General features: G+C 38.5%; 1 protein-coding gene across 2 annotated transcripts in view; it reads right to left on the bottom strand.

Moving 5' to 3' along the window:
- Positions 1 to 22797, bottom strand: part of RRM2B (ribonucleotide reductase regulatory TP53 inducible subunit M2B) — a 28500-nt gene extending 5703 nt beyond the window's left edge. The window contains exons 1-6 of one of the 2 annotated variants that reach the window (XM_023518145.1): positions 22688 to 22797; positions 12049 to 12204; positions 7635 to 7751; positions 5974 to 6107; positions 5436 to 5530; positions 905 to 1038 (exon numbers count right to left, since the gene is read on the bottom strand). In XM_023518145.1, the coding sequence (XP_023373913.1) occupies positions 905 to 1038; positions 5436 to 5530; positions 5974 to 6107; positions 7635 to 7751; positions 12049 to 12204; positions 22688 to 22735 (684 nt within the window). In that variant the 5' untranslated portion in view covers positions 22736 to 22797. The remainder of the gene's footprint in view (positions 1 to 904; positions 1039 to 5435; positions 5531 to 5973; positions 6108 to 7634; positions 7752 to 12048; positions 12205 to 22687) is intronic. The other variant, XM_023518146.1, reaches the window with a different exon arrangement.
- Positions 22798 to 25779: the final 2982 nt, after the last annotated feature.

Below are 25779 nucleotides of genomic sequence, written 5' to 3'. Positions count from 1 at the left end.
GTGTAGGCAATAAATCTGAACTGAACAGCTGTAACAGGCCAAACATTGAGAACACAAGGATAAATAAGGAGAGGTCTCTGCACTAAGATGCTTAAGGTCTAGCAGAGGAGAAAGAAAAGTGCAATACATGTTATGAACTCTAAGACAAGGACAGTTTTAAGTTTCAAGGGGATACATAAAAGAAAGAGTAGACAATTTTACCTAATGGGGTCAGATAAGTTTTGAGTTGCCTCTTGTGAGAAAGTGCTCAAAAAAAAAAAAAAAGAAAAAAGAAAAAACGGTAGTAGGAAAGATGAAAAGGCTAAGGGAGACAAGATTTATTGATTAGATGTGGCTGAAAAAGCAGAGAAGTAATCTAAAATGACTCCTAGATGTTATTGAACAACTGGATAGAAGTAGCTACACTCAATGAAATAAGAAACAAAAGAAAGAATACCTTTTGGCAAAAAAGGTGATGAATTTAATTTTTGAAATAATTGGTTTGAGATTCCTGGGGAATCTTCTAGGAGAAAATATCTTAACATGCTCAAGAACATATGAGTTTGGGGTTCAAGAAAGAATATCTGAGACAAAGGTAAAGTATTGGGAGTTATGAGCATTTAGATGGTAGCTGATTCCATGGGAATAAATGAAATGAGCCAAGAGGTAATATAAGAAAGAGTGAGGCCAAGGCAGGCATCTAGGAATACACTAATATTTAAGGGTGGGCAGAGGAAATTAAGGAGGAATGGTAAGAGATGGAGGAGGAAAATGCCATGTCTTAAAAATTAAGGAAGAAGTGACTTCCTATTTTCTTTTAACTACCAAGATACTTGTGTCACTATAGTATTTTCCGGGAGAAAGAAAAAAAAATGAACATCAAAAAAGAATACAAATATGAATAGAAAAACGTCTCATTCCTTACTTCATCTCTGCTGATAAGTTCATTGGAAAAAGTGAGCCCAGGCATAAGACCTCTCTTCTTTAGCCAGAATATAGCAGCAAAAGATCCTGAGAAGAAAATTCCTTCTACAGCAGCAAAGGCCACCACTCTTTCCCCTGGAAGACATAAAATATTTTAATTTTATGAAATATCATATACTGCAGACATTTGGAAGTTCATTTAGATTTTATTTTACAATAAATGCCACAACTATTTTGCAAAGAAACAAAATATACAAGTTCATGTCATAGCCAAGGGACTTCAGAGGAGAAAATTTGCCACCTCTACCTACTAGAGCAGAAAGATGTCTATTTCAAATCCTATATCCAACAATGGACCCCTGTAGGTCTTGGTGTCTGGACAAAGGATGACACTTTATATTTTAAAAAAAAAAAAAAAGCAGCAAAAAGGAGATTTACCTGTCCACTGTTATGTGCCTGTGAGTACCAATATGTGTGGATGTGTACATATGTGTGTGCGTATGTGTTGGAGTGGAGAGTAGAAGTTAGACATTTTAACAAATGTCTTCCTCTGGGAGGCAGGGAAGTTGCTAAGTTTTATATTTTTAAAAACCTATAGTATCTATCTTACAGATCAGCTGAAGACATTTCAGAAAACACTGCCACGTTGAAGATAATAAATATGTCTGCTAGATAAAATGTCCTATCATATAAGCAAAAATACTGTCTTCTGCTAAACATCTAATGGCCAGTTACAAAGGTGACTCCCTGTTAGGCAAGGACTTTGCAGAAGCCCATCTCCTTAAATGTCTACAGTAGCATCAGATCTGTAACACTATCCCAGGGGGTGATTATAGGTCTAACCCAAAAGGTCATTCAGAAGTCCCCTATGTCACTACACTGCATATGCTTAAGAGAAGTATTTACATATGTCTGTCTAGGACAGTGGTTCTCAACCTTCCTAATGCCGCGGCCCTTTAATATAGTTCCTGTGGGTTGCGATCCACAGGTTGGGAACCACTGGTCTAGGGAGAAGGGTTTGGTCTATAGGACCGTGAGGTAAAGGTAGCTGAGTGCTTGAGTGAACTATAGACCTTTTCTCATAGATGACATCATAGTTTATATCTCAGTATTTGCCACAAGACCAAACATACAGAAGTCACTCAAAACATGTAAATGTGCCCTGAACTACATTAATGGAAACTACGTAAGTACTAGATGATAAAAATATTAAAATCCATTTTAAGGAAATGGCGAAACTGCAGAACCTGACTATCTATAATTTCCTGAACAAATATAATTATAATACTTAAAATTTCAAAAAGAAAGATGACTACGTTTAAATATTTCTAGCTGTCTCTAAATAACAGTCTTGTTTGTTCTTGTCCTTTTCCCTGATTATATTAAGCAAACCAAATCAGAAAGCTCAATTATATCAAATATGTGGTAATCTAAATTGTCTATTTATGGCCTAAAACATGAGAAAAACTTATTTTGATGACACAATTTAAAAAATCATTTCAGGAAAAAAAAAACTCAGAAGAAATATAAATTAAATAAGTACTTACTGAGTACCTATTGTGTAAAAAGAATTATGGAAGAGAAGAATCTTTAGCATGGTACGTGCTAAATATTGAAATATAATAACAATCACTATGCTTGAGATAGAGATTTGTCATTAGTTTAACATATAGCTTGCTATATTTTTATTTTACTGTAATAAAAGACAGTTACAATTGGTACCTTTTAAATTGACATTAAGGTAATATCATAAGGACAATTATCTGTAAGGGAAGTAGACTATAATTAAATACAAACACAGTGAGTAAGAAGAAAATTGTTATTTTAACTATTCATTCATATGAATACTAAAGAATGAAAATCATAACTAACAGTTATAGAAGACTATTCCTTTTTGGAGAAGATTAAAAATAAGGAGTGGCCAGGCATGGTGGCTCAAACCTGCAATCCTAGGAAGCTGAGATAGGAATATTACTCAAGCTGAGGAGTTTAAGGCCAGGCCTGAGCAAAAGTAAGACCTCCACCTCTACTAAAAAAACAGAAAAAAATTAGCCAGGTATGGCAGCACATGCCTATAGTCCCAACTAAGGTGGCAAGATCGCTTGAACCCAGGAGTTTGAGATTTTGAGGTTGCTGTGAGCAAGAATAACACCATGCCACTTTAACCTAGGCAACAGATTGAGACTCTGCTTCAAAAAAAAAAAAAAAAAATTATAAGGAGTAAATTTTACAAAGGTTTGCAAGTATATGCGAAATAAAAAGAGACTTCCAGAACATTTCTTCTAAAACCCATAACATTCACAATGAATTTGTTTTTTAGAGAGGAGTAAGAAGGATATATTTCTAAGATACAGCCGACCCCTATGCTGCAACATACTAAGACTATTTAATCAGTAGTTTTTCTGAGGTTGGAAGTATAATTTTATTACTTATATTAAGTTTTAATCTATCTGTTTTTAAAAGTTTTTAAAATGTTTTAAAAACTTCAAGTATAGCTCAGTTTTTAAAAAACTACTACACAGATATGTAATTAGGAATCGTTAGCTCAACAAAAATTGAATCTTCTTATACCACGTAAACTTTAAAATGGATTACAAAATAAGCTTATAAAAACTGGTGAAAAAGCAAAAAAAAGGAACACAGATTTATATTGTTAACTTGGTAATTTTTTTGTCTATTTTCTGGTCTTCCTTTTTTAAAAGTTTTTCTTTAATGTGCTTATTATTTTCATAGCTTAAAATTTAAAAATAAACTCAAGAGGGAAAAACAAAAAATTTTTAAACTAAAAATTTTTTAAGGAATACCATTAGGTTCCCTTCAGCTAAAAATAAAGGATTATAGGAGTCTGGATGTAAGGAAAAAATAGTTACTATATTGGGTCTCACCCAGTGCAAGAGTCACCAAGAAGGTCACCAAAAATGTTAGGCAAAGCCACAAGCCAAATGAAAGAGCTGCTTTTGCCAATCTAAAGCTACTAATGGTGCAGGTGATACAACTCCGTTCCCCAAACAGCACTTCCTCAGCTGGTTAAAGCTGGTTCGTGGCAAAGCAAGACAATATTTCCATGTTGTCTTTTAGCTCCACTCCAAAAAAGGAGACCTACCAATGTGCCCCACCCCTTCTACTCCTTCTACATCATTTTATTTTATTTTATTTTATTTTATTTTATTTTTGAGACGAAGCCTCAAGCTATCCCCCTGGGTTGAGTGCTATGGCATCACGCTCACAGCAACCTCCAACTCCTGGGCTCAAGCGAGTCTCCTGCCTCAGCCTCCCAAGTAGCTGGGACCACAGGCGCCCGCCACAATGCCCGGCCATTTACATCATTTTAAACATGTTCTTTCCTTTGAGACCCTAGATTAGAACCCTAAAATGGAGCCTGCCCTGAAATTAAGCAATGTGGAGAATCTAACTAGAGCCCCTGATTTGGTCATGTGGTGAGAGTCATCCTTCTCTGCCTTTTCTGTTTCTAGGTTACCTTTGTTGGGTAGTTCATGAAATATATGCTTTCTGTGAGCCTGTTCGTCTTTTTTCATCAGTACCTATTCACACTAATATTTTTAATGCATATTAAAGACCTTGATGCTTCCCTTCTTCTTTTTTTTTTTTTTTGGCCGGGGCTGGGTTTGAACCCACCACCTCCGGCATATGGGGCTAGCACCCTACTCCTTTGAGCCACAGGTGCTGCCCCATGTTTCCCTTCTTTTCTAAAGCCAATGTTTTAAACCTCTGTGAAGGAATTAGCTGGGTATTAAACACAGATTCCTCAGTCCCACCTAGGTGAGAAAACCAGGATTTTGCAGGGTTTTTCTATACATTCTCCAGATGACTTTTATGCACATTGAGAACCACTGCTTTTCTTATTCTTGAAATGAATCAAAGGCAAAGCAAAAATACCTGTTTCTTTCCTGATATACCACATGCTTATGTATATATGCACTACATTACTGTTTTTCAAGTGTGGTCCAGGAGTCCCTGGGAGTTACACACACACAGATCTGTGAGGTCAAAACTGTGGATTGCTATAATACTTATTATATTTTTATGTGGCTCTTATTTACCTCTCATCATGCACTGACATCTTAACTTTCCAACTTTCTAGTTATTAAATAGAATAGATAACAACTTCTTTTAAACTACCAGCTTCTAATTATAAGAATGATTTCGGTAAAGGTACATGCTGTACTGTTCATTAGTACTAGATAGTCACACTGTAAAATAGTGTCATCTCACTGAAGGGAAATTTGATTACATAAGAATTAGAGCCACAGGCTTCGCACCTATAGCTCAATGGCTAGCTTGTGGGTTTGAACCCAGCCTGGGCCTGCCAAACAACGATGACAACTACAAAAAAAAAAAAATAGCCGGGCATTGTGGCAGGCACCTATAGTCCCAGCTTCTGGGAGGCTGAGGCAAGAGAATTGCTTAGGCTCAAGAGTTTGAGGTTGCTGTGAGCTGTGATGCAACAGCACTCTATAGAGGATGAATTAGTGAGACTGTCTTAAAAAAAAAAAAAAATTAGAGCTACATACCAAAAGTAGATTTTCTATCTGCTATCCATCGCAAGGCCCAATCTGCTTTTTTCTTAACACATGGCATTGTTTCAATTGCATTAAATAAAAATTCCCTGTAAAAACAAAAAAAATAATAGCAAAGTTATTCACCTAATCTTTCTTAATATTTATTCAGCAATAATAATTATAATTCTGATATGTTACCAGAGCTATAGATTTTCTACATTTTGCATGTCTGTGAAATATAGAAATAAAAGTAAAACTCAAATTAATGACTGGGATCTAGTCTGATAGAAAGTCAACTAAATTTGAATATTCAATTTCTAAATAGAATATGCTAATAGACAGTTTTCAAAGATACACTATCTAAAGATTAACTGGTTCTCTGTAAGTTTTTTAACCCAACACATTATTAAGCAATAGAAAATATTACCTTCATAAACTTCCATATTTCAATAATCTTTCCTTAACATTTATTTACTTGTGGAATAAATTGTGCTCTTAACATAATTAAGCAATAATAAAAATTTTGTAAATAAAATCCCAGCAGTAATACCTTTCCTTGGGATCTCTGATGTAAGTGTCTATTAGCAAACTGTACATCTCTGAGTGAACATTCTCGATGAGAATTTGAAAGCCATAGAAACAGCGAGCCTCTGGAACCTGCACCTCCTGACTAAAACGTTCCACCTAAGAAAATAAGGGAAACAGATATATCCAGTTCTCTGGGCTCTCATTACACACTGATTTAAACACTACAAATCAGAATCTGGACATCAGAATTATCACTTAAAAACTGCCTGTTTTGGAGTTGGCGCCTGTAGCTCAGTGGCTAGGGCACCAGCGACATACACTGGAGCTGGCAGGTTTGAACCTAGCCCAGGCCTGCCAAACAACGAGACAACTACAACCAAAAAATAGCTGGGCACTATGGTGGGCACCTGTACCGTGTTTCCCCCAAAATAAGACACTGTCTCATATTTATCTTTTCTCAAGAAGACACACTAGGGCTTATTTTCAGGGGATGTCTTATTTTTATTAAGCACAATACAACAATCTACATTTATTCAAATACAGTTAAGTCATCTTCTTCTGTAACCTGACAGGGGGAGCCAATCTTGTTGGTGGGGCTGGCACTAGTGATGCCTGAACTCCTTTTGCATGTGTTACCACACGTGCACATGCTCACTTGCACAAGTGCCAAAGGCTCAGAGAAAGGACCTGTGGCAGATAAAAGGTATTCTAGTCTTCCTTACCACTCTGCGCCGAAATGCATGGCGTGACTATGCAGATATGCTGCATAGCCACACCTATCACTAGGTCTCATTATCGGGGTAGGGCTTATATTTATTTAACAAATGCACAGAAATCCTGCTAGGGCTTATTTTTTGGGTAGGTCTTATTTTCAGGGAAACACAGTAGTCCCAGCTACTTGGGAGGCTGAGACAAGAGAACCACATAAGCTCAAGAGTTTGAGGTTGCTGTGAGCTATGATGCCATTGCACTCTACCCAGAGTGACACAGTAGACTGTCTTAAAAAAAAAAAATTGCCTGTAATGTAACAAACATGTCAGAAAGACATTATGGATTATTTTAAGCAAAATCTTAAGTAGTATTGATTATCCATCAATCCTCCCACAGTAAATTAGTTTCCTGATACATTGTTAAGCACTGACTCACCTGTTAAGTGGAGAATCCGTCTATGCAGCCCAATAAATTCTAGAACATCTACTTAAATAATGATTTTGCTTTGTATAATTGTCTTCAGTCATTTTTTTCCCAAGAGCTACTAAAGCCTCTTCTAGCTCATGATCAAAGTTCATGTCTTTCTATTCTCTTTAACAAGAAATTATGACTATTAATCAACCATGATAAAGTTTGAAAATAAGGAGCCAGAACCCAGCTGTTACAGAGTGCCAGAAAGTTATTAAGGTGCAGGTTCTCTATTAAGATCACTCTATTAAGATCACAATCAAACTTATGTTAATGCTTTTGAAGTTGTTTTTGATTGGTTTAATTTATGCTTGATTTCATGATACTTTGCTGGTCAAGTGACAGAAAAACTCCTTTTCTCTGACATTTCACCAGAAAAGCACTTTCAAGAGTTAAGCTTCATCTAGTTCATTTCTTAGACATCTTTTCTCAGGTTTAATCTAGTGATTTGACTCATATTATTTAACTGCTGAATACGAACAAAAATAAAAACAAAAGTCTTACCAAATTCTCATTTACAATTCCATCACTGGCTGCAAAAAAGGCTAAGATGTGAGAGATAAAACATTTCTCATCTGATTTAAGCTTGTTCCAATGAGGGAGATCCTTTGATAAGTCAACCTGGAACAAAAAGATTTTTAAAAGTCTTAATTTGCAGTTAAATTCTTCTCAAAGTATTTAGGAAACTAACTTCTACTACAAAGTTAAATTGCACAAAAGGAAAAATGCTAACATTACAAATAAATAAAACAAAAACATTATGTTAATCATAGTGTACTGTACTCAAGATTTTTGCTAAGTGAGTTAAATTACAGCTGCTCTTGCCACAGGGTGAAAGGACTGGAAGGTGATAATTTGTTACAATATACTAACCATTTTACTATATATATATATGGATGGATGTATATACACTTTATCATGTTGTATACTGTAATATACACAATAAAATTTATTTTTAAAAAACTTTATGAAAGGATTGGATTTTCTGAGTAATTGACAAGCTGGCCAGGATGTACTTAAAAATATGTATCTATGTACATAGATATATATTTTGAGACAAGGTCTTGTCTGGGCTAGAATACAGTGGCCTCATTCATAGCTCACTACAACCTCAAACTCCTGGGCCTAAGTGATCCTCCTGCCTCAGTCACCTGAGTAGCTGGGACTACAGAGGTGAGCCACTATGCCCAGCTAATATTTTGTCGACATGGGGGTCCTGTCTATCTGACCAGGCTGCCTTCAAGAGAGTCTCCCACCTCACCCTCCCAAAGTGCTGGGATTACAGGTGTGAACCATTATGCTTATAATTAAAATTCATATAATCTAGTAGTACTAGAGCAAATGAAAGAGGTAAAAGTTTGGGGGAGAGAGCAAAAACCAGTCAAGGAGAAACTGAAGTGAAGTAATGACTTTCAAAAGTCACTGCTTTAAACATTTTATATATTGCTTTCTCTGGTGTTAAAACAGTTAATTAGGCATCTCTTAACCAATTAACTGGGAATATAATGGGGCATTGAGGGGGAAATATTTCTCTTCATCTTTTAAAATATATAAGCTAAAAATCCAGTTTTGTTCAGGGTTCAATTTAAGTTTAATTGAAGGATATCTTTTTGCTTCTTAAGTATTACATTCCTGATATTAAATTCCTTCTCATATGAAATTTTAATATTATAATGTGTTTCCTCTAAAATATTAAACATATCTCTTTGAAGGCTGGGCATGGTGGCTCATGCCTGTAATCCTAGCACTCTGGGAGGCTGAGGTGAATCGCCTGAGCTCAGGAATTCAAGACCAGCCTAAGTAAGAGTGAGATGCCATCTCTAAAAACAGTCAGGGATTGTGGCAGTGCCTGTAGTCCCAGCTACTTGGGACAGTAAGGCAAGAGTATCACTTGAGCCCATGAGGTTGAGGTTGCTATGATCTATGATGCCATGGCACTCTACCCAGGGTAACAAAGTGAGACTCTGTCTCATAAAACAAAAAATAAAATATATTGTCTCTTTGAACACTCAGTTTCAAAAGATCTTATAAAATTTATTTATACTACATTGGTCATATTCTTTTTCAGAAAGGCAAACCTTCTCAGCTATCTTTATCTCATTTGAGCAAATTCTCAGTTTTTACCATCTAAATATGGATTCCAAACTAGCTGATTATCAGAATCGCCTGAATGGCTTTAAAAGAAGACCCAAACCCCAGATCTTTCATTTTCTGAATCAGAATTTCTATTGATCACCCATATTTAAGAATTAAGTTCAACCACTAATAAAACAGTAAACTTCTTACCTCCCAAATCAATTAAAGTGCATCATAAAAAATGATAGAGTCTATGATTGATGAAATGGTAACTTACATAATTTGTTTAAATGAAAAATATGTGGAACTAAAAATGTTTTTGACTTCCCTTCACAGTATGTATTCCAATCTTCCTATAAGAAGATTCCTACCTGGGTGGCGCCTGTGGCTCAAAGGATTAGGGCACCAGCCCCATATGCTGGAGGTGGCAGGTTCAAACCCAGCCCCAAAAACTGCAAAAAAAAAAAAAAAAAAAAGGAAAGAAAGAAAAAATAGAAGATTCCTACCTACAAAATATGCTTTTAAAAATCAATGGTCTTCAAAAATAAAAAAAGAATCAGTGTTCTTAAGTCATAGTAAAACATTACATGTACATTGCTAAAAGATCAAATTAATTTCAAGAAACCAAGAATCACAAGTACCTTTTAAACATGATGAATGAAAATGCCACCTGTGTACTCCATTTGTTCTCTGAACCATATCTGACAAAAAACTTTCTAACACCCACAGACAGTTACGGATAGTCAAGTGTGTCATGTGTTATGAAGCAGTATGAAAATACTTGGTGTTTTGGTTTAGTTTCTTCCTCTACATGTTAATTACAATATAATAAAGATGTTGACAATATAACAAAATTAGGCAAGTGGGTAAAATTAGTGTAATAGAAGTCTTATGATTTCTATGTTAAATCTTCCCCTATTCTATGTATAAAGTAATAGTTTACATTTATTTACTACTTACTAAGGGTCAAGTACAATACTACACATCTCTTATATTCATAATAACACAAATAGTCAAGCACTATTAGTCTAATTTACCAATGAAAATACAGAGAAGTTAAGCAACTTCCCTAGTTCCACAGCTATTAAGTAGTATAGCAGGATTTGTGCCTAAGAAGTTTGTCCCCAGAGACTACATTCTTTTTTTTTGAGACAGAGTCTCACTTTATCGCCCTTAGTAGAGTGCTGTACCATCACAGCTCACAGCAACCTCCAACTCCTGGGCTTAGGTGATTCTCTTGCCTCAGCATCCCAAGTAGCTAGGACTACAGGCGCCCGTCACAACGCCTGGCTATTTTTTGTTGTAGTTCTTCTGGGGCCAGGTTTGAACCCACCACCCTCAGTATATGGGGCCGGTGCCCCACCCCCTGAGCCACAGGTGCCACCCTAGAGACTACATTCTTAACAGTATGTGTTTAAATGTACAGAATCAATATCCTGAAAAATAGATCCAAATATATCTATCTAAACATATACATTTATGTACAAAGATATATATATAAACATACACAGAGCAAAAGTGACTATAGAGTAATTATTTGCATGACCAACTACCCTTACCAAATCAGCAAGTATTTTCTCACTGATTTATTCAACTCATTTCCTAGGTAGAACAGAAAGCATTCTATAGATGATCTGCTAGGGGCAGCCGTGTCAAGATTGAAGTGGTTGAGGGCAGGGCCAGATTGGGAGGAGCACTGTGAATTCAGCTGTGCAGACTCAGGAGTGAATGCTCTACCTGGAGGCTTAAACTCCTCAAGTGATATATCTCCTTTTGTACAATCAGATAAATCTCTCAATTAAAAGCAGGGTCCCTAAAGTTTTCACTTTCATTTTTTGACTGTGCAACTTTATTTATTCTGCTGACCTAAGTAAGACCAGTCTTTTTTGTTTTTTTTAGAGACAGAGTCATACTTTGTTGCCCTCAGAATGCCACGGCGTCACAGCTCACAGCAATCTCCAGCTCTTGGGCTTAGGCAATTTGCTTGCCTCAGCCTCCCGAATAGCTGGGACTACAGGTGCCTGTCATAACGCCTGGCTATATTTTTGCTGTAGTTTGGCTGGGGCCGGTTTGAACCTGCCACCCTTGGTATGTGGAGCTGGTGCCCTACTCACTGAGCCACAGGCGCTACCCAAGACTAGTCTTATATTTGGTCATATGAAACTAAAAGTCTATTTACTTATTTATTTATTTTTTAGAGACAGAGTCTCACTTTGTCACCCTCAGTAGAGTGCAGTGGCATCACAGCTCACAGCAACCTCCAGCTCTTGGGCTTAGGTGATTCTCTTGCTTCAGCCTACCAAGTAGCTGGGACTACAGGTGCCTGCCCCAACACCTGGATATTTTTTTGTTGCAGTTTGACCTGGGCCGGGTTTGAACCCACCACCCTCAGTATATGGGGCCAGTGCCCTACTCACTGAGCCACAGGTGCCACCCTAAAAGTCTATTTAAAAACAGAAAATGTTGGTTGGTCTGAGTGTAGTGATGTTTACAATTAATTGATCACAACCAGTTAGATTCTTTTGTTCCTTCTCCACTCCCACTGCTTCCCTTGACTAGACTTTAACAAAACATAAAAATTTTTTTTTTAAAAAGAAAATCTTCTCAAATGTATTAAAAGTAAAAATCTGGCAGAATGAGATGCCATTTTTGTAGCAGGAATTTTGTTTGTAGACAGTAGTCTAAACTAAAACATTAGAGAACACTGTGTATAGTGTCAGGATTTCCAAAACTTATCTATTACAATGATCTTATTCAATCTACAAGTTAAAAATTTTCAATATCCTGTATCACAAAAGTGAAGATTGTACCATAGAACATGAAGGCTGATGATGTCACTTACCTCTTCTGCTGTCCAGAAGGATGCTTGTGCCTGTTTATACATTTTCCAGATATCAGGGTACTGGATTGGAAAGATGACAAATCGGCGAGAACTCTTTCTTAAGAGTGGCTCTTCATTTGACTTCACTTCATTTTCGTTGGCATCTGAAGATAACTGCTTGAAAAATTAAGTACAAACACTATGTCTATGTAGACATTTTCTTTTTATTCCTACTTAAACATATATCTAGGGGTGATAGGGAGACAGCATAGTTTTGAGAGCCAGTCTGCCTAGGTTAGATCCTTACTGTTACTTAGTATCTGCTAAAACTGTTTAGTGTGTGGACATAGGAAGGTGCTTAACTTCTTTGAGTCTCAGTTTCCTCAACTGTAAAAAGACACCTACCTCACAGGTTTATTCTGATGATTAAAAGTGATTCAAACAGAGCCTACTATATAAGCACTCAAAAATATATCGTAATTATTGCTTGATCCATAAATGTCACGGTGGGACAATTTCTAAGTTTGTGAACAGAATGTCCCTTTAGGGCCTCTCTCATAGAATGCTGGCACAAATAAACTATTGTCATAAGCAACTTTTTAATATTAATGTTTTTCTTTTTAATCTTAACTGGAATACTGGAATACTAATTGAAAATCACTTACCTACAAGTTAACCTTTGTCTTAATATTCCCATATACAATTTTTTTTGGGGGGGGGGGTCACCCATGGTAGAGTGCTGTGGCGTTGCAGCTCCCAAACTCCTGGGCGCAAGTGATCCTCTGGGACTACAGGTACCTGCCACAAGGCCTGGCTATTTTTAGAGATGAGGTCTTGCTCTGGCTCAGGCTGATCTAGAACCTGTGAGCTCACGTGACCACCTGCCTTGGCCTTCCTGAGTGCTAGGATTATAGGCGTGAGCCACCACACCTGGCCCCATATACAAATTTATTATTGCTATTTACATTTTTAAATTGCTTTATTGCATATGACCTCACTGTAGCCTGTTTTAAAGCTTTGTGAATGAAGTGAGAAACACATACCTATATTCAAAAGTGTATGGTGCCAAGTATTTTTTTAAATAGTAAGTAGAAATAAGTTTCCCAAGAGTTACACATATATGAGAATGAGTATGAACAAAGCATACATAAATAGGCATGCATTAAGATTAGAACACCACTTAAATTCTAGACTCCTAAACTAAATTGTCTCTCCCTCCTATGCCAGGCCTGCCATGTTCCTTCATATTTACCACTGCCTCCACCAATCCTCATACCCCTTCAAAGCAAGTGCTATTGAAGATGAAGCTAAGGTCAAGCAAGATGAGAGAAAAACCCCAAATAAAAAAGCATGAGGCTATACAAATACAGTGGGACTTGTGCACTTCACACATACTGCTACTATAGTATAAATTGTCTTGTTTTATACCTTCCTGTTGAAAGCCATAGGCCTTTACAGATATGGCACTTTTTTGACTTGTGGTATTCCCAAATCCTAGTAGTGTCAAGCATAACTTAATAAACACAATTTTTCTTCATCCTGTGCTCAGATTAACTGGATACCTTTAGAAAATTTTAATTTTACACAGGATAATTATACGTGAATGAGACAACTCAAATTAAACCCTCTGTAAGTATACACGTCTCCCCCTCTCCATATCATTCTAAAGACCCAGGTTAACATAACACATAGCTCACTGTAATTTAATTCTCTCTTAATTGTCCATAGTCCCCTCTAAATTATGCTTGCTGTGGGTAAAAATTGTCATTACCTTTGTAGACTCTCTAGCGCCTAGCACAGTACCTGGCACTTAGTTGATATCATTCCATAAATATTTGAGTAAAAATTTTAAAATGTAAGTTGTCAGATTTCTTGCTTATTTTACCATTGAAGGTTTGCAATCTCAAAGGAGTCATAAGAGCAGTTCCAGGTTCCAGAACAGAAGATAAACGCAATAGCAGGCCCTTAGGCTCTGGCATCGAGGTTGCTTTTGAGTCATTACCACATAGATACTTTATATACATGATTCCATTTAATCCATATGATGATTCTACCAATCAATATCAGTATCCTCATTTTACACATAGGGAAATTAAGTCTTGGAGGATGTCAATCACATACCCAGGGTCCTATAACTACTAAGTGGCAGAAATAAGAGAACTGAAATATGTCTGAACTCAAAGCCTTGCCTTAAGCTCCATCTGTTTTTGCGTGGACTGACAGCTGAAGCAGGGCCAGCCTATGCCTAAAATCCACAATTCAAACTAGTGAGATGAACTAAGGGTAAAGAGAGTACACACTACTATCTTCAGCCAAGCAAAGATAAATTAACAAATGGCAGTGATGTAATCAGTGAAATGGGGGGGGGGACCCACCAAATTTGATTCTAAGAGAGAAAAAATAAAAATAATTTCCTTTTAAGTACAATTAAAAGAACTAAGGTGATTTAAGACTGGTGAGAAACAGCCAAACAGATAAGAGATAAGGCTTAAGGCAATGATTTTTCATGGATTCAAGTTTCAAAATCTATAGGACAATACTTTCTCAAAATGCCTTAGCTTTCCCCCTCTCCCAGGTTAAAATCACTGTATGTAATAAGATCAAGAAGTATGTTGTTGATGGAACTGTGTTTCACATGTGATAGTAAAAAGAACATTGAAAATCAGTTTTAGAAATTGTTACCTTTATAGCAAGCATAATTTAATGTGACCCCAAATGACCATGTTTTGTTTCAGATTGATTTTTCTAAAACATTTTTTTTTTTACTTATAAGGGCATAGTATTATTCATGTTTTAGGCAAGTCATTTAATTTGAGCATCGTCATCTGTAAATTCAAGGTAATACTTGCCATACTTATTTCAAAGGACTATTATAAAGATAGAGGAGCTAACACAAATAAAAACACATTGCACACTTTCAAATGCTGGACATTTGTAAAATTATTATGCTATTGGAATGTTTCTGATTAGGCTTTGAAAGGTTGTTCCTATATACAAAAATTATAATGGTTATTTGATTAATCAATACCTTCTATAGCTGCCCTCAAGGAACCTTCATGAAATAGAGAACTGTTGAAGAGGTGTAATAGTGAGATACTCAAATGTGATAGAGTTGAGCAAGAAATGAAGCTCAATTTAAAAGGTAGAAGTCTGCAATCAATGGATATTTCAAATCTGTCTTGGCCCACAGTGCTTTCTTTAATTCCTCCAGATTATATATTATCAGTTGGTACCATTTCGATACTATTCTGCATTTTTCTTTTTGTTATATATTTTTTCACTGTTGTATAGGATCTGTTCAAGGCTGAAATTCTTTACTTCCATTATATTTGTTATATGGGATATACTGAAAATTGGGAAGGATACCACAAGCAGTAACCTTGGTCATGAAGTTTTTGAATGCTGATAATTGATCAGTGTCAGAATCTATGAAACTGAAGATTAGTACCTTTATTTTTCTTATATATTTATACTGGGTCGAAGACTAGTACCTTTAAATTAGAATGAAAGTCACATATATTCTACCTACTCTCATAACGTGTAGACTGTTAAGAGAAGAAGCTACATTTGGAGGCATTATGAAAGATTTTGCAATGTGAAGTGAGAGGGGTTAACTAACCTTTGATCTGGGCTAGCAATGACATATTGCTTATTTCATAATGCTTAAATAAATGCTTAAATATACATCTTAACACAATTTCAGAAGGTTCATGTATCTTGAAGCTCTAGGCCAGGGGTCCTCAAAGTTTTTAAATAGGGGGCCAGTTCACTGTCCCTCAGACCATTGGAGGGCTGGACTGCGAGCCTGGGACAAGTGGGCTGGTAAGCAGGACAGGCAGCGGCAGCAAAAACACCCGGTGGGCCTGATAAACGTCCTAGACGAGGTGCATGTGGCCCACGGTCATAGTTTGAGGATGCCTGCCTAGGCTCTTCGGGGTACCTTCTACAGACCTCTGCTAAGACCCATATTTCACATTTAAACATGCGAAAAAAGGCAAGATGGCATTTTTAAAGAACTGGAAGTACCTTTCTAAGTCTGGATTTTGTGGTATATTGGGAACAATGGAAGGAGATAAAAACCCCAAAGGCAGTAACGAATACTTCCCAATGATTTTTCTAAACGGGCTGTGAGCTCTGTGATCCCCCTAATGTCACAAACACCTAGTGAAAATGTCACCTTTTTTTTTTTTTTTTTTTTGCAGTTTTTGGCCGGTGCTGGGTTTGAACCTGCCACCTCTGGCATATGGGGCCGGCGCCCTACTCCTTTGAGCCACAGGAGCCACCCGAAAATTTCACTTTTAATTGTGTTTTTCATTTTTGTTTGTTTCTTTCTTTTTGAGATAGAGTCTCACTCTATTGCCTAGGCTAGAGGGCTGTGGCCTCATAATAATAGCTCACTGCAACCTCCAACTCCTGGGCTCAAGCTATCCTCCTGCCTGAGCCTCCCAAGTAGCTGGGACTACAGGCGCTTGCCACAACACCTGGTTCATTTTTTTTTCTAGTTTTAGTAGACACGGGGACTTGCTCTTGCTCAGGCTGGTCTGGAATGCCTGAGCTCAAGGGATCTTTCCTCCTCAGCTTTCCGAAGTGCTAGAATCACAGGTGGGAGTCACCATGGCTGGCCAAAATATGGTTTTAACCTTCTAAGATATTAATAGTAATAAAAATAAGAAAGAAATGTTTTCTACCATAAAAAAAGGAAATCACTAATGTATAAACTTGTTTTTTCCAAGTTATTTTTTTTCTGGATAATGTCAGATGAAAGTTTCTTTACTATCTCTGCTTAACTGAAGAATACCATGAAGAGTGAAAAACACGCAATTAAAAAAAAACAAAAACAAATGAAAACCCTGTAACTGTCTTGTGGACTTTTCAGAGTTGAATTTTTTTTTTCTAAAACCAAACAAAAGATAAAAAAAAAAAAAAAAACAGTAGCAATAATACAGTACAGGCCCTATTATTCAAAGTAGTCCAAACTGGTAGTTTCAAACTAGAATAAGAAAGTGATGTATGACTCATTATTTATAAAACATATATATTTACTTTTACTTTTACTTCTACTGTAAGATCAGACCTTTCAGTTTTCTTAACTTGGATCACTGATTGGAGCAAATCTTCCTAATATTCTATACTATATCAACTTAACTTTTAATATCTTTAAGGTAGAACCATGTGAGTGGAAGATCTTATATTTTACGATTTCCCCAAACTTTCTATACTTGTCTATACCTTATTCTATAGAATTTGTTTTTAACAACTCACCCTTATTGAACTTTCCAAAGCTTTCAATTTAAGTTTTCATAAAGAGAGCTTTCTTTTCATGCTTACCTTTTTTATATTACACAACATTTAATTAAATTACAATAATTATAATGCCACTATATTGGTATAAACAGGACTGAAAATAAAGACAACAGATCCTGGTAAAGTATAACTTGAACAGTGGGAACAGAAATTATATGGATATATGAGAGTAGTCTACTTGTCATATACGTCATATATGTGTAAGGGTATCTATATACTATTTTACAAGGTTTATAAATCAATATAATTGGTTAGTATTAAGTTGATTAAGAGAATTTCTGATAAATATGCAAGGAAATTGCCTGTTATAAATCTTCAACCATCATCTATACCCCAATTCAAAATAATGGGTTCTTCAAAACAGCCTCACCATTTCATTGACTTTATGTTCTGAATACTAACTTAAGTAAAATTATTCTAATAAAATAGACAAACATGGATTTTATCAATTGGTATTACACTTATGATTCTGTTTGGAAAATGGGTCTGGAGTTAAAGCCCATGTAAGGGCCTTGATTGCAAAAATATGTAAATTTTGCTACTGCTTTTTCCCATTGTTATTTTGACACTTTTTTAAAATTTCAGTGCCATTATTTTAACAAAACAAAACTAATAGAAAAAATTTAACTTTTGGCTTTTAAAACATGTACTTCATCTCTAACCATTATCTGAGGCCAGGATGGGTATTAATTTAGATATTAAAAATAGTTTGTTTTTTTTTTATTTCTTTGTTTTACATCTTGGAGGTCAAACTGGCCTGCTCTGATATATTAACACACTGGCATTGGGCTTCTAACATATATGCTATTGGGAGCCAGTGAAGGATTTAATTTACAGTTAGATTAGAAGAGATATTAGAGGTGAACAGAACAATTAAAAACTTATTGTACTACCCACATCTCATTGAACTAGGATATCAGCAGTAGAAACACACAAAAAAGATTGATTTAATATAGTCAAAAGCAGAATTATTCTTGATAAAAAATTTGGATTTGAGACAATAAGATATGGAAGAATGAAAGATGTCCTTGAGGTTTCCAGCACTCTGGGCGGCCGAGGCAGGTGGATTGCTTGAACTCAGGAGTTTGAGACCAGCCTAAGCAAAAATCGAAAACCTGTCTCTACTAAAAATAGAAAAACTGAGGCAAGAGGATCTCTTGAGCTCAAGAGTTGGAGGTTGCCATGGCACTCTACCCTGGGTGACAGCTTAAGACTCTGTCTCAAAAAAAAAGAAAAAAGAGACAAATAGAAGGTGCTCAGTACCTGGAGAATAAATGAATAAATCAGACAAAAACTCTTGCTTCTTACATTGGATGTTTCACATAAGTTTAATTTGAATTAACTCCTCCTACCAATCCAAGCAACAAAACAAAAAGTTACAACCATAAAAATATTTACAAAGTCAACTTGGTCAATAAAAAAGGAAATGAATTCAGTTTCAAGGTGTCTAGTAGGCAGCTGAAAATATAACACTACAGTACAGGCAATGTGCTGGGAGATCCCATTAAATTACCAAGAAAATGGATGTGATTACCCAGGGAAAAATGTAGCCATAAAGCAGTGATTTTCAACCAGCGAAATCTTAGGTGTGCCAGAAAAAAATTTTAAATATCATTAATTAGACTATTTTCTTTTCTTTTTTTTGAGACAGAACCTCAAGCTGCCGCCCTAGGTAGGGTGCCGTGGCATCACAGCTCACAGCAACCTCCAACTCCTGGGTTCAAGCAAGTCTCCTGCCTCCTCCTCCCAAGTAGCTGGGACTACAGGCGCCCACCACAATGCCCAGCTATTTTTTGGTTGTAGCCATCATTGTTGTTTGGCGGGCCCGGGCTGGATTCGAACCCGCCAGCTCAGGTGTATGTGGCTGGTGCCTTAGTCACTTGAGCCACAGGCGCCGAGCCGACTATTTTCAAAAGAAGTTCAAAGCACAGTAAGTACATTCTTTCTTTTACTCTTTTTTTTTTTTTATCAACATAATTTAATTGTGCAGCAAAGGTTTGACTGTAGGTTCAATTGTGCTGTGAGACAAAAAAGGTTGAAAAACACTGCCTTCAAGAATTCTGCTATTTAAAGGGCAGGTGGAAGAAAAGGAGCCAGCTGGGATTAAATAAAACAAATTGAAACGGTTGCAGGACAAAAAAAAAAAAAGCAAAGACAAAAGCAATCTGATTTGGCTTAAGCAAAGGATCCAGACTCTGTATCTAAATCAGGCTAAGAAGTTAGAAATTAATTTTAAGGGCTAAAGATTTTCAAACAACCTTGGGGAGGCTCATACTCCACTTGCCCCAGCTCCCAGGTGGGTACAATTCAAAGTCATTTGGGGTACAATTCAAAGTCATTCCTGTAAATAGTCATTGAGGTTTTGGATAGGAATTACCATGAATAGAGGTGGTGTTAGGAAGACTAATCAGATATCCATGTGTAGGAAGAATTAGGAAAAAAGCTAGATTTTGTTAGCAACTAAGGTATCAATTTCAGAGACGGAAATGAAGATCTGAATTAAAATATGGCCGTCAGCATGAAAAAGCTGCTTCAAGAGGACTTTACCAAACTGAGGAGCTGGCCACCTTTTGGTGGAAGTTGAGACCCTACTGGGAGACATTAAGGGGTGGGGGTATAGTGACATAGAGTCACTAGTCTAATGACTAGTAATGGTCTACCTATTTACTTGGTAATGGTAAGTAGGATTGGATGGCAGGTAAGATAGGAGGCAGAGAGACAACTAAGTTGTAGTTACACAGGTGTAAAGTGATGAGAATATGAAATAAAGTTTGGCAATAGGCATTCTTTAACAACATTCCACTGTCTTTTCCAGTATGGTGATTCCAGTTTCTGCCTGACTCAATTTCTTATCACGTGGTCCAAAGATATACTTGGACAACCCGGGCAACAAAGTCAAGACTCCTCAGCAAGCACATAATAATGACCTGATCTAGGCTGCATTACACATCACCCTTAGCCTTTACCTATGTGGAATATGTGAGCGCTAGGCATATGGTCATAGTCATACATTATTCAAAGGTATCATTTTCATTTTTGCACTTTTACCAAGTATGACAAAGCAAATGGAAAACTGACCCAGGTGCAAGAACTTGGTTTTAAATCTAGCTCTACTACTGTGGTGGGCGCCTGTAGTCCCAGCTACTTGGGACACTAGGGCAAGAGAATCACTTAAGCCCAAGAGTTTGAGGTTGCTATGAGCTATGACACCACAGCACTCTACCAAGGACAATGTAGTGAGACTCTGTCTCAAAAAAAAAAAAAAAAATCTAGCTCTACTACTGAGTCCTGGGCATGTCATCTAATGTTTTCCAGCCTAAACCTTTTTACCTTGAAAATAGGAATTATAGGCTTGGCGCCTATAGCTCAACTGGCTAAGGCGCCAGCCACGTACACCTAGGGTGGCGGGTTTGAATCCCCAGCCCAGACCCGCCAAAACAACAATGACGGCTGCAACCAAAAAATGGCCGGGCGTTGTGGCGGGCGCCTGTGGTCCCAGCTACTTGGGAGGCGGAGGCAAGAGACTCGCTTGAGCCCAGGAGTTGGAGGTTGCTGTGAGCTATAATGCCACGGCACTCTACCCAGGGGGACAGCTTGAGGCTCTGTCTCAAAAAAAAAAAAAAAAAATAGGAATTATAAATTAGATTACTAAAATTTAACTTTGAGAAACTGATGATAGCTATGGACACCTTTCTCAGGAGAGTCACGTCTGTGCATAAAACATCTACTTTGCATGTTTTATAATTTCAGATTTATAAACCCTCATGAAGCCCATCTACGGACCCTTTAGGACACTGTTTCTTAAAGTACATGTAATAGGATCACCTGACGTACTTGTTAACAATATAGATTTAAACCCACCCCAAGTGATTCACTATGTCTAGGGTGTGGGCCCAGTAATTTACTCTATTTATTTATTTTTTTAAGAGACAAGCTCTTGCTCTGTTGCCCAGGCTGAAGTGCAGTAGCACAATCATAGCTTACTGCAACCTTGAACTCTGATTCACAATTTTTTACAAAATACTCCAGGTGATTCTGATGCAAGTGGCTGATTCTGTACCATCGCATCTAGAGAAACAAAGTGCTTAAGGCATCCTTGCATCTCATGTTAAAAACTTTTGGACCAGATGCTTACTAAAATTCTTTCTAGATCTAAAATTCTGTCTTTGTGGGTGTCATTGAGATGGGGATAATAAATAAAAGTTGACTTTCAGGTGTTAAGCCTGAATGAGCCTAGTACCATTAGCATAAACAGAAAAGTCTGAATTTCCCAACTGGGTGGGAAATTGGTACTGAATGTATTTGTTTCCAAAGAAGAAGAAAAAATTTGAGAGATATTTAAAATGTTAATTAGTTACTAAGTGGTCCAAAATAAAATAAAATTCTAAACCTAGAATCTACAACTTTCTAAAGAAATGCAGGGCTAAGCATGAATCTCTATGAGCTGAAACTTTTGTTTCACAGTATTAAAGATACCACACACAGCAACAGGTTCAAGTACAAAACGTTATTTCTCTCGTTCACAAGCGGTTTATAAGTATTTGCAAAATAACGGTATGAAAATTATTGAGCAATAATTTAAACTACTACATAACCCGATCATCTAACAAATCCCAGTTTGTCTACTGTTAATACTGTGCTACTTGTAATTAGCACAGAAGCAGAGAGGATGAACAAGTTAACTTGGGTTTATTACGCACCCACAACTTTTGAGGCACTTTGCATAAAACATTTTAATTTTCTGAGAGGGAAGTATCGCTTCCATCGTATAAACAGAGTGACACCTCAAAGATTCCGTTAAGTAGCCTAGTCTGAGCAAAACTGGGCTCCTAACCTAAGGTTTTTCATCGTTAGGAGCTTATTCAGGATTTTGCGTCCCCATTATGTCATTTTCACCCCATCCACCTGTGTCCTCATCCACCTCGGCCCTCTCAGCTGTGGTACGTATTTCTCCAATGGATCCTCCACCGTTTTCTTCCCTTGTCTCAGTTTCTCTAACCAGGGCCCGAGAACGGTGAAAGAGGGTAGGACAGTACCGGGCGGAAAACCGAGGGGAAAGCCTCACCCTCGGCCTCAGAGCGTCAAGGGTGAAGCGCACCCTCGGGCCTCAGAGCGTTGCCCGGGCTGGCCCTGGGGCAGCGCAGCGGAACCCCGCTCCTTCCTCGCCCCTCCCGGGGACTGCCTCCCGCACCCCAGCGCTAAACCACGAAACCAGGCTGCGGCGAGGGCACGCAGACCGGCCTGCGCCCAGGGTCTGATGGCGATGAATAAAATTTCCTACAGCGATCCAGTAACTTGTAATCTATAGGCCAGGCGCGCCTGTGGGGCGGGGAATGAAGCTACGGTCAACGTTTACCTCATCCAGCTTGGGCCCGGCCGCTTCCGGCCTTTCCGGGTCGCCCATCGCGCAGTCTCCGCCAGAGCTACGGGAGCTGAGGGAACTGTGCACAGCCGGCCAACTTCAACTACGACAGGACTCTGGTGGCCCGAGGGTCCGCTCGGTCCGCCCCGCCCCCCCACCCCCGCTCTAGAGACGCGTACTACCTCGGCCCACCCCTCTACGCTGCGCCAGCCCAGCTTTCTGGACTCCCCATTGAGGGACTCTCCCTGAGCCCGCCTCCCCGCCTCAGGGCTCCGCCTACTTCGGCCGGCCCCGCCTCCCCGCCTGCAGACTAAGGGATTCTCTTACCTCCGCCGGCTTCGCGTCACTCCAATGTCTGGGTCACATCCCGTTTGTTACCACTAGGGACACCTTGTTATGGACAGCCCTGCCTACTGCAGTAGGCACCAATTCCCTGCGTTCGCCCCGCCTCCCGCCTGCCCGAGGAGGGATCCTCAGGGGGCCGGCCAATCCCCACCCACTCTCAGGGCCCCTCTCCCTCTGCGCTCTCGCCTGCGCCTTAAAGGACTCCAGGTGCCTCGGCAGGGCCCCGCCCACCCACCTCAGAGCCCCGCCCACCCATCTCAGAGCCTCTGCCCCTATTCCCCCCGCCTTCTCTCCCGCTTTCTGAGGTGCTAGCTGAGGCCTCTGGGCTTCGCCTCTAGGTCGACTTCCCGAGGGACTCGGCCACCGGCCTGCTGCCCGCCCCGCCGCGCCCGGCGCTGGCTGTCTCTCCTGCTCCAAGAGGTGCCCGGCATGCCATGTCAACATTCCCCGGCTAGCCTTCATCGTGCCTCGTGGTGCCCAGGAACACGGTATGGTGCGCTAAGCCGGCCTGTCCCGAGACTGCCGCGTGAGAACGCGCTACTGAAGTGAGAATTTGAGGGGCGGGCGTAGGGGAAGCCAAAACGTCAAAAACTAATGCGGTAAAAAGGCTGGGTGTTTGGTGTGTAAGCGAAGCATAAGAGGAAGTGGTTGGGGGGAAAGTGTGTGGGTGTGAGCGGGGCTACAGTGAGGAGGAGGGGGAGAGACTACCAAATTCAGGAGAATACTTTGAGCCCTCTGCAGTTATTTCAACAAACTAAGCTTTTAGTCATGTTTACCGATCTCTTACAGGAGTGCCAGGCAGTACACTAAGCACTTTATGTGAGTTAATTCATTTCATCTTCAGGACAGTTCCATGAGGTAGATGGAGCAGTTTTCCTCACAGGTGAAGAAATTTGAGTTTTTGGAAAAGTAACTGAGGTTATCCAGCTAAAAAAATGGACATCGAAGTCTCCTTGCCACGTGCTCTTTGTTACTACTGCGTAATGTAGTGGCAGTAAGACGGTGGCTGCTGAGGGGGACAGTGATTTGGTTGAGTTACTCAAACCCTTCTCTCAGGGGAACTACTAAAGATAACTACAACAGGAAGAAAAAAATAGTTTGGTGAAGCAAAAATAAAGTGATTTAATTTAAGCTGAAATATTGAGGGGACCTTGTCTTCATCTGAACAACAGAAACCTGTTTTGTGGCTGTCTGAAGTGTGGTAAAGTAGGATAAAAATTTTACCTTAAGCTTTGAGATTGACCAAAAGGTCTTTCTAAAACTTGCCCCCAGAGGATAGGGGGAAGCGAGTTAGCTTTTCTTAAAGCAACTACAAGGGGTCAAATGCTGAGTGGAATTTTTGCATCTGTTAACTGAGGAAGCTGAGTCTTAAAGAAGTTAGATAATTTACTGTAGGCCACCTGGCAAATAAGAGCCAGGATCCATTCATTTAATTGAAATAATTAAACGTTGTGTCTACTGTGCTTTGGGCCTCATGTTAGGTATTGAAGATACAAAAATGAATGAGTTAAGTGAAAAAGAATATAAACCCTGGGCATGAGTTCTAGTTCCCTCACTAGAGGAATTGTGTTGTCTGGGCCAGTTATTTACCCACTCTGAGAGTCAGTTTTCTGATCTAAAGGATAATAGTAATAGTAATTTCTTCCTCTTAAGTTCGCTTTGTGGATTTTATAATATAGTACTTGTAAAACACTGAGGTGAGAAATTACCTTGATGCAAGGTAGCTTCCAAGTATTCTACTTGTCAGGCCATCTCAGCGGTCATGTAACAAAAAGATCAAATTGATGCCTGATCACCTAGTTTATTAAATCACTTTATTTATTTGCATTTTAAGCAAGATATTTGACTTGATGGGAAAACTAGGATTCTTTTTCTAAAGAATAATTTGTCCTTGTTTTTTTAAGATAGTCTCACTTTTTCGCCCTGGGTAGAGTGCTATGGCATTATAGCTCACAGCAACCTCAAACTCTTGGGTGCAAGAGATCTTTTTGCCTCAGCCTTCCAAGTAGCTGGGACTACAGGCGCCCACCACAGCACGTGGCTTTTTTCTTTTTTAAGAGATGGAGGTCTCACTCTTGCTCAGGCTGGTCTTGAACTCCTAATCTCAAGTAATCCACCCGCCTCAGCCTCCCAGAGTGCTAGGATTATAGATGTAAGCCACTGTTCCCAGTAACTTATCCCTACTTACAGACACAGAAGTTATAAAATTGTCTTTGGTTTTACAATGATAAATGCAAAACATTAAAATTCTCCAACTGAGCAGGGTAAGGAAGGATTTTTAGGTTTGTATTTTGTTGTGTGTGTGTGTGTGTGTATTTTGGTTATAAAATATAAAGGTAAGAGTTGAATGAGCATGCCACTGATGGGGAAGAGGATATTTTCATGGAACTAGTACTTTTTCCCATCCTATCTCCATTTGATGTTGATCAAAGCATACCATTATTCATTTAGTAAAAAACAAAATGTATTATACTTGTGCATATACACCAGTTTCTTTATGAACAGTAAAGTAATGGAGAAGGGGAAAACGAAAGGATAGAGAAAACTAAACTGTAGTAATTAGGATGTGAAACCAAGTTATTCTAATTAAGAGTGTACTTTTGGTCTGTGGGGACAGAAGTCTAGAATAAAGTAACAGGTTCCTTTGTTAATAGACACCTACTGTCTTTTGTTGGAACACATGAATCATATATTCAGCCTCCATTTCTACCTGTGCAGGTGTGTCTGATTCATTGATTAGC

Source organism: Otolemur garnettii, unplaced genomic scaffold (genome assembly GCF_000181295.1).
Source record: "Otolemur garnettii isolate 467f Iridium unplaced genomic scaffold, OtoGar3 scaffold00004, whole genome shotgun sequence".
Taxonomy (NCBI): domain Eukaryota; kingdom Metazoa; phylum Chordata; class Mammalia; order Primates; family Galagidae; genus Otolemur; species Otolemur garnettii.
This window is presented reverse-complemented; position numbering and strand designations above follow the sequence as displayed.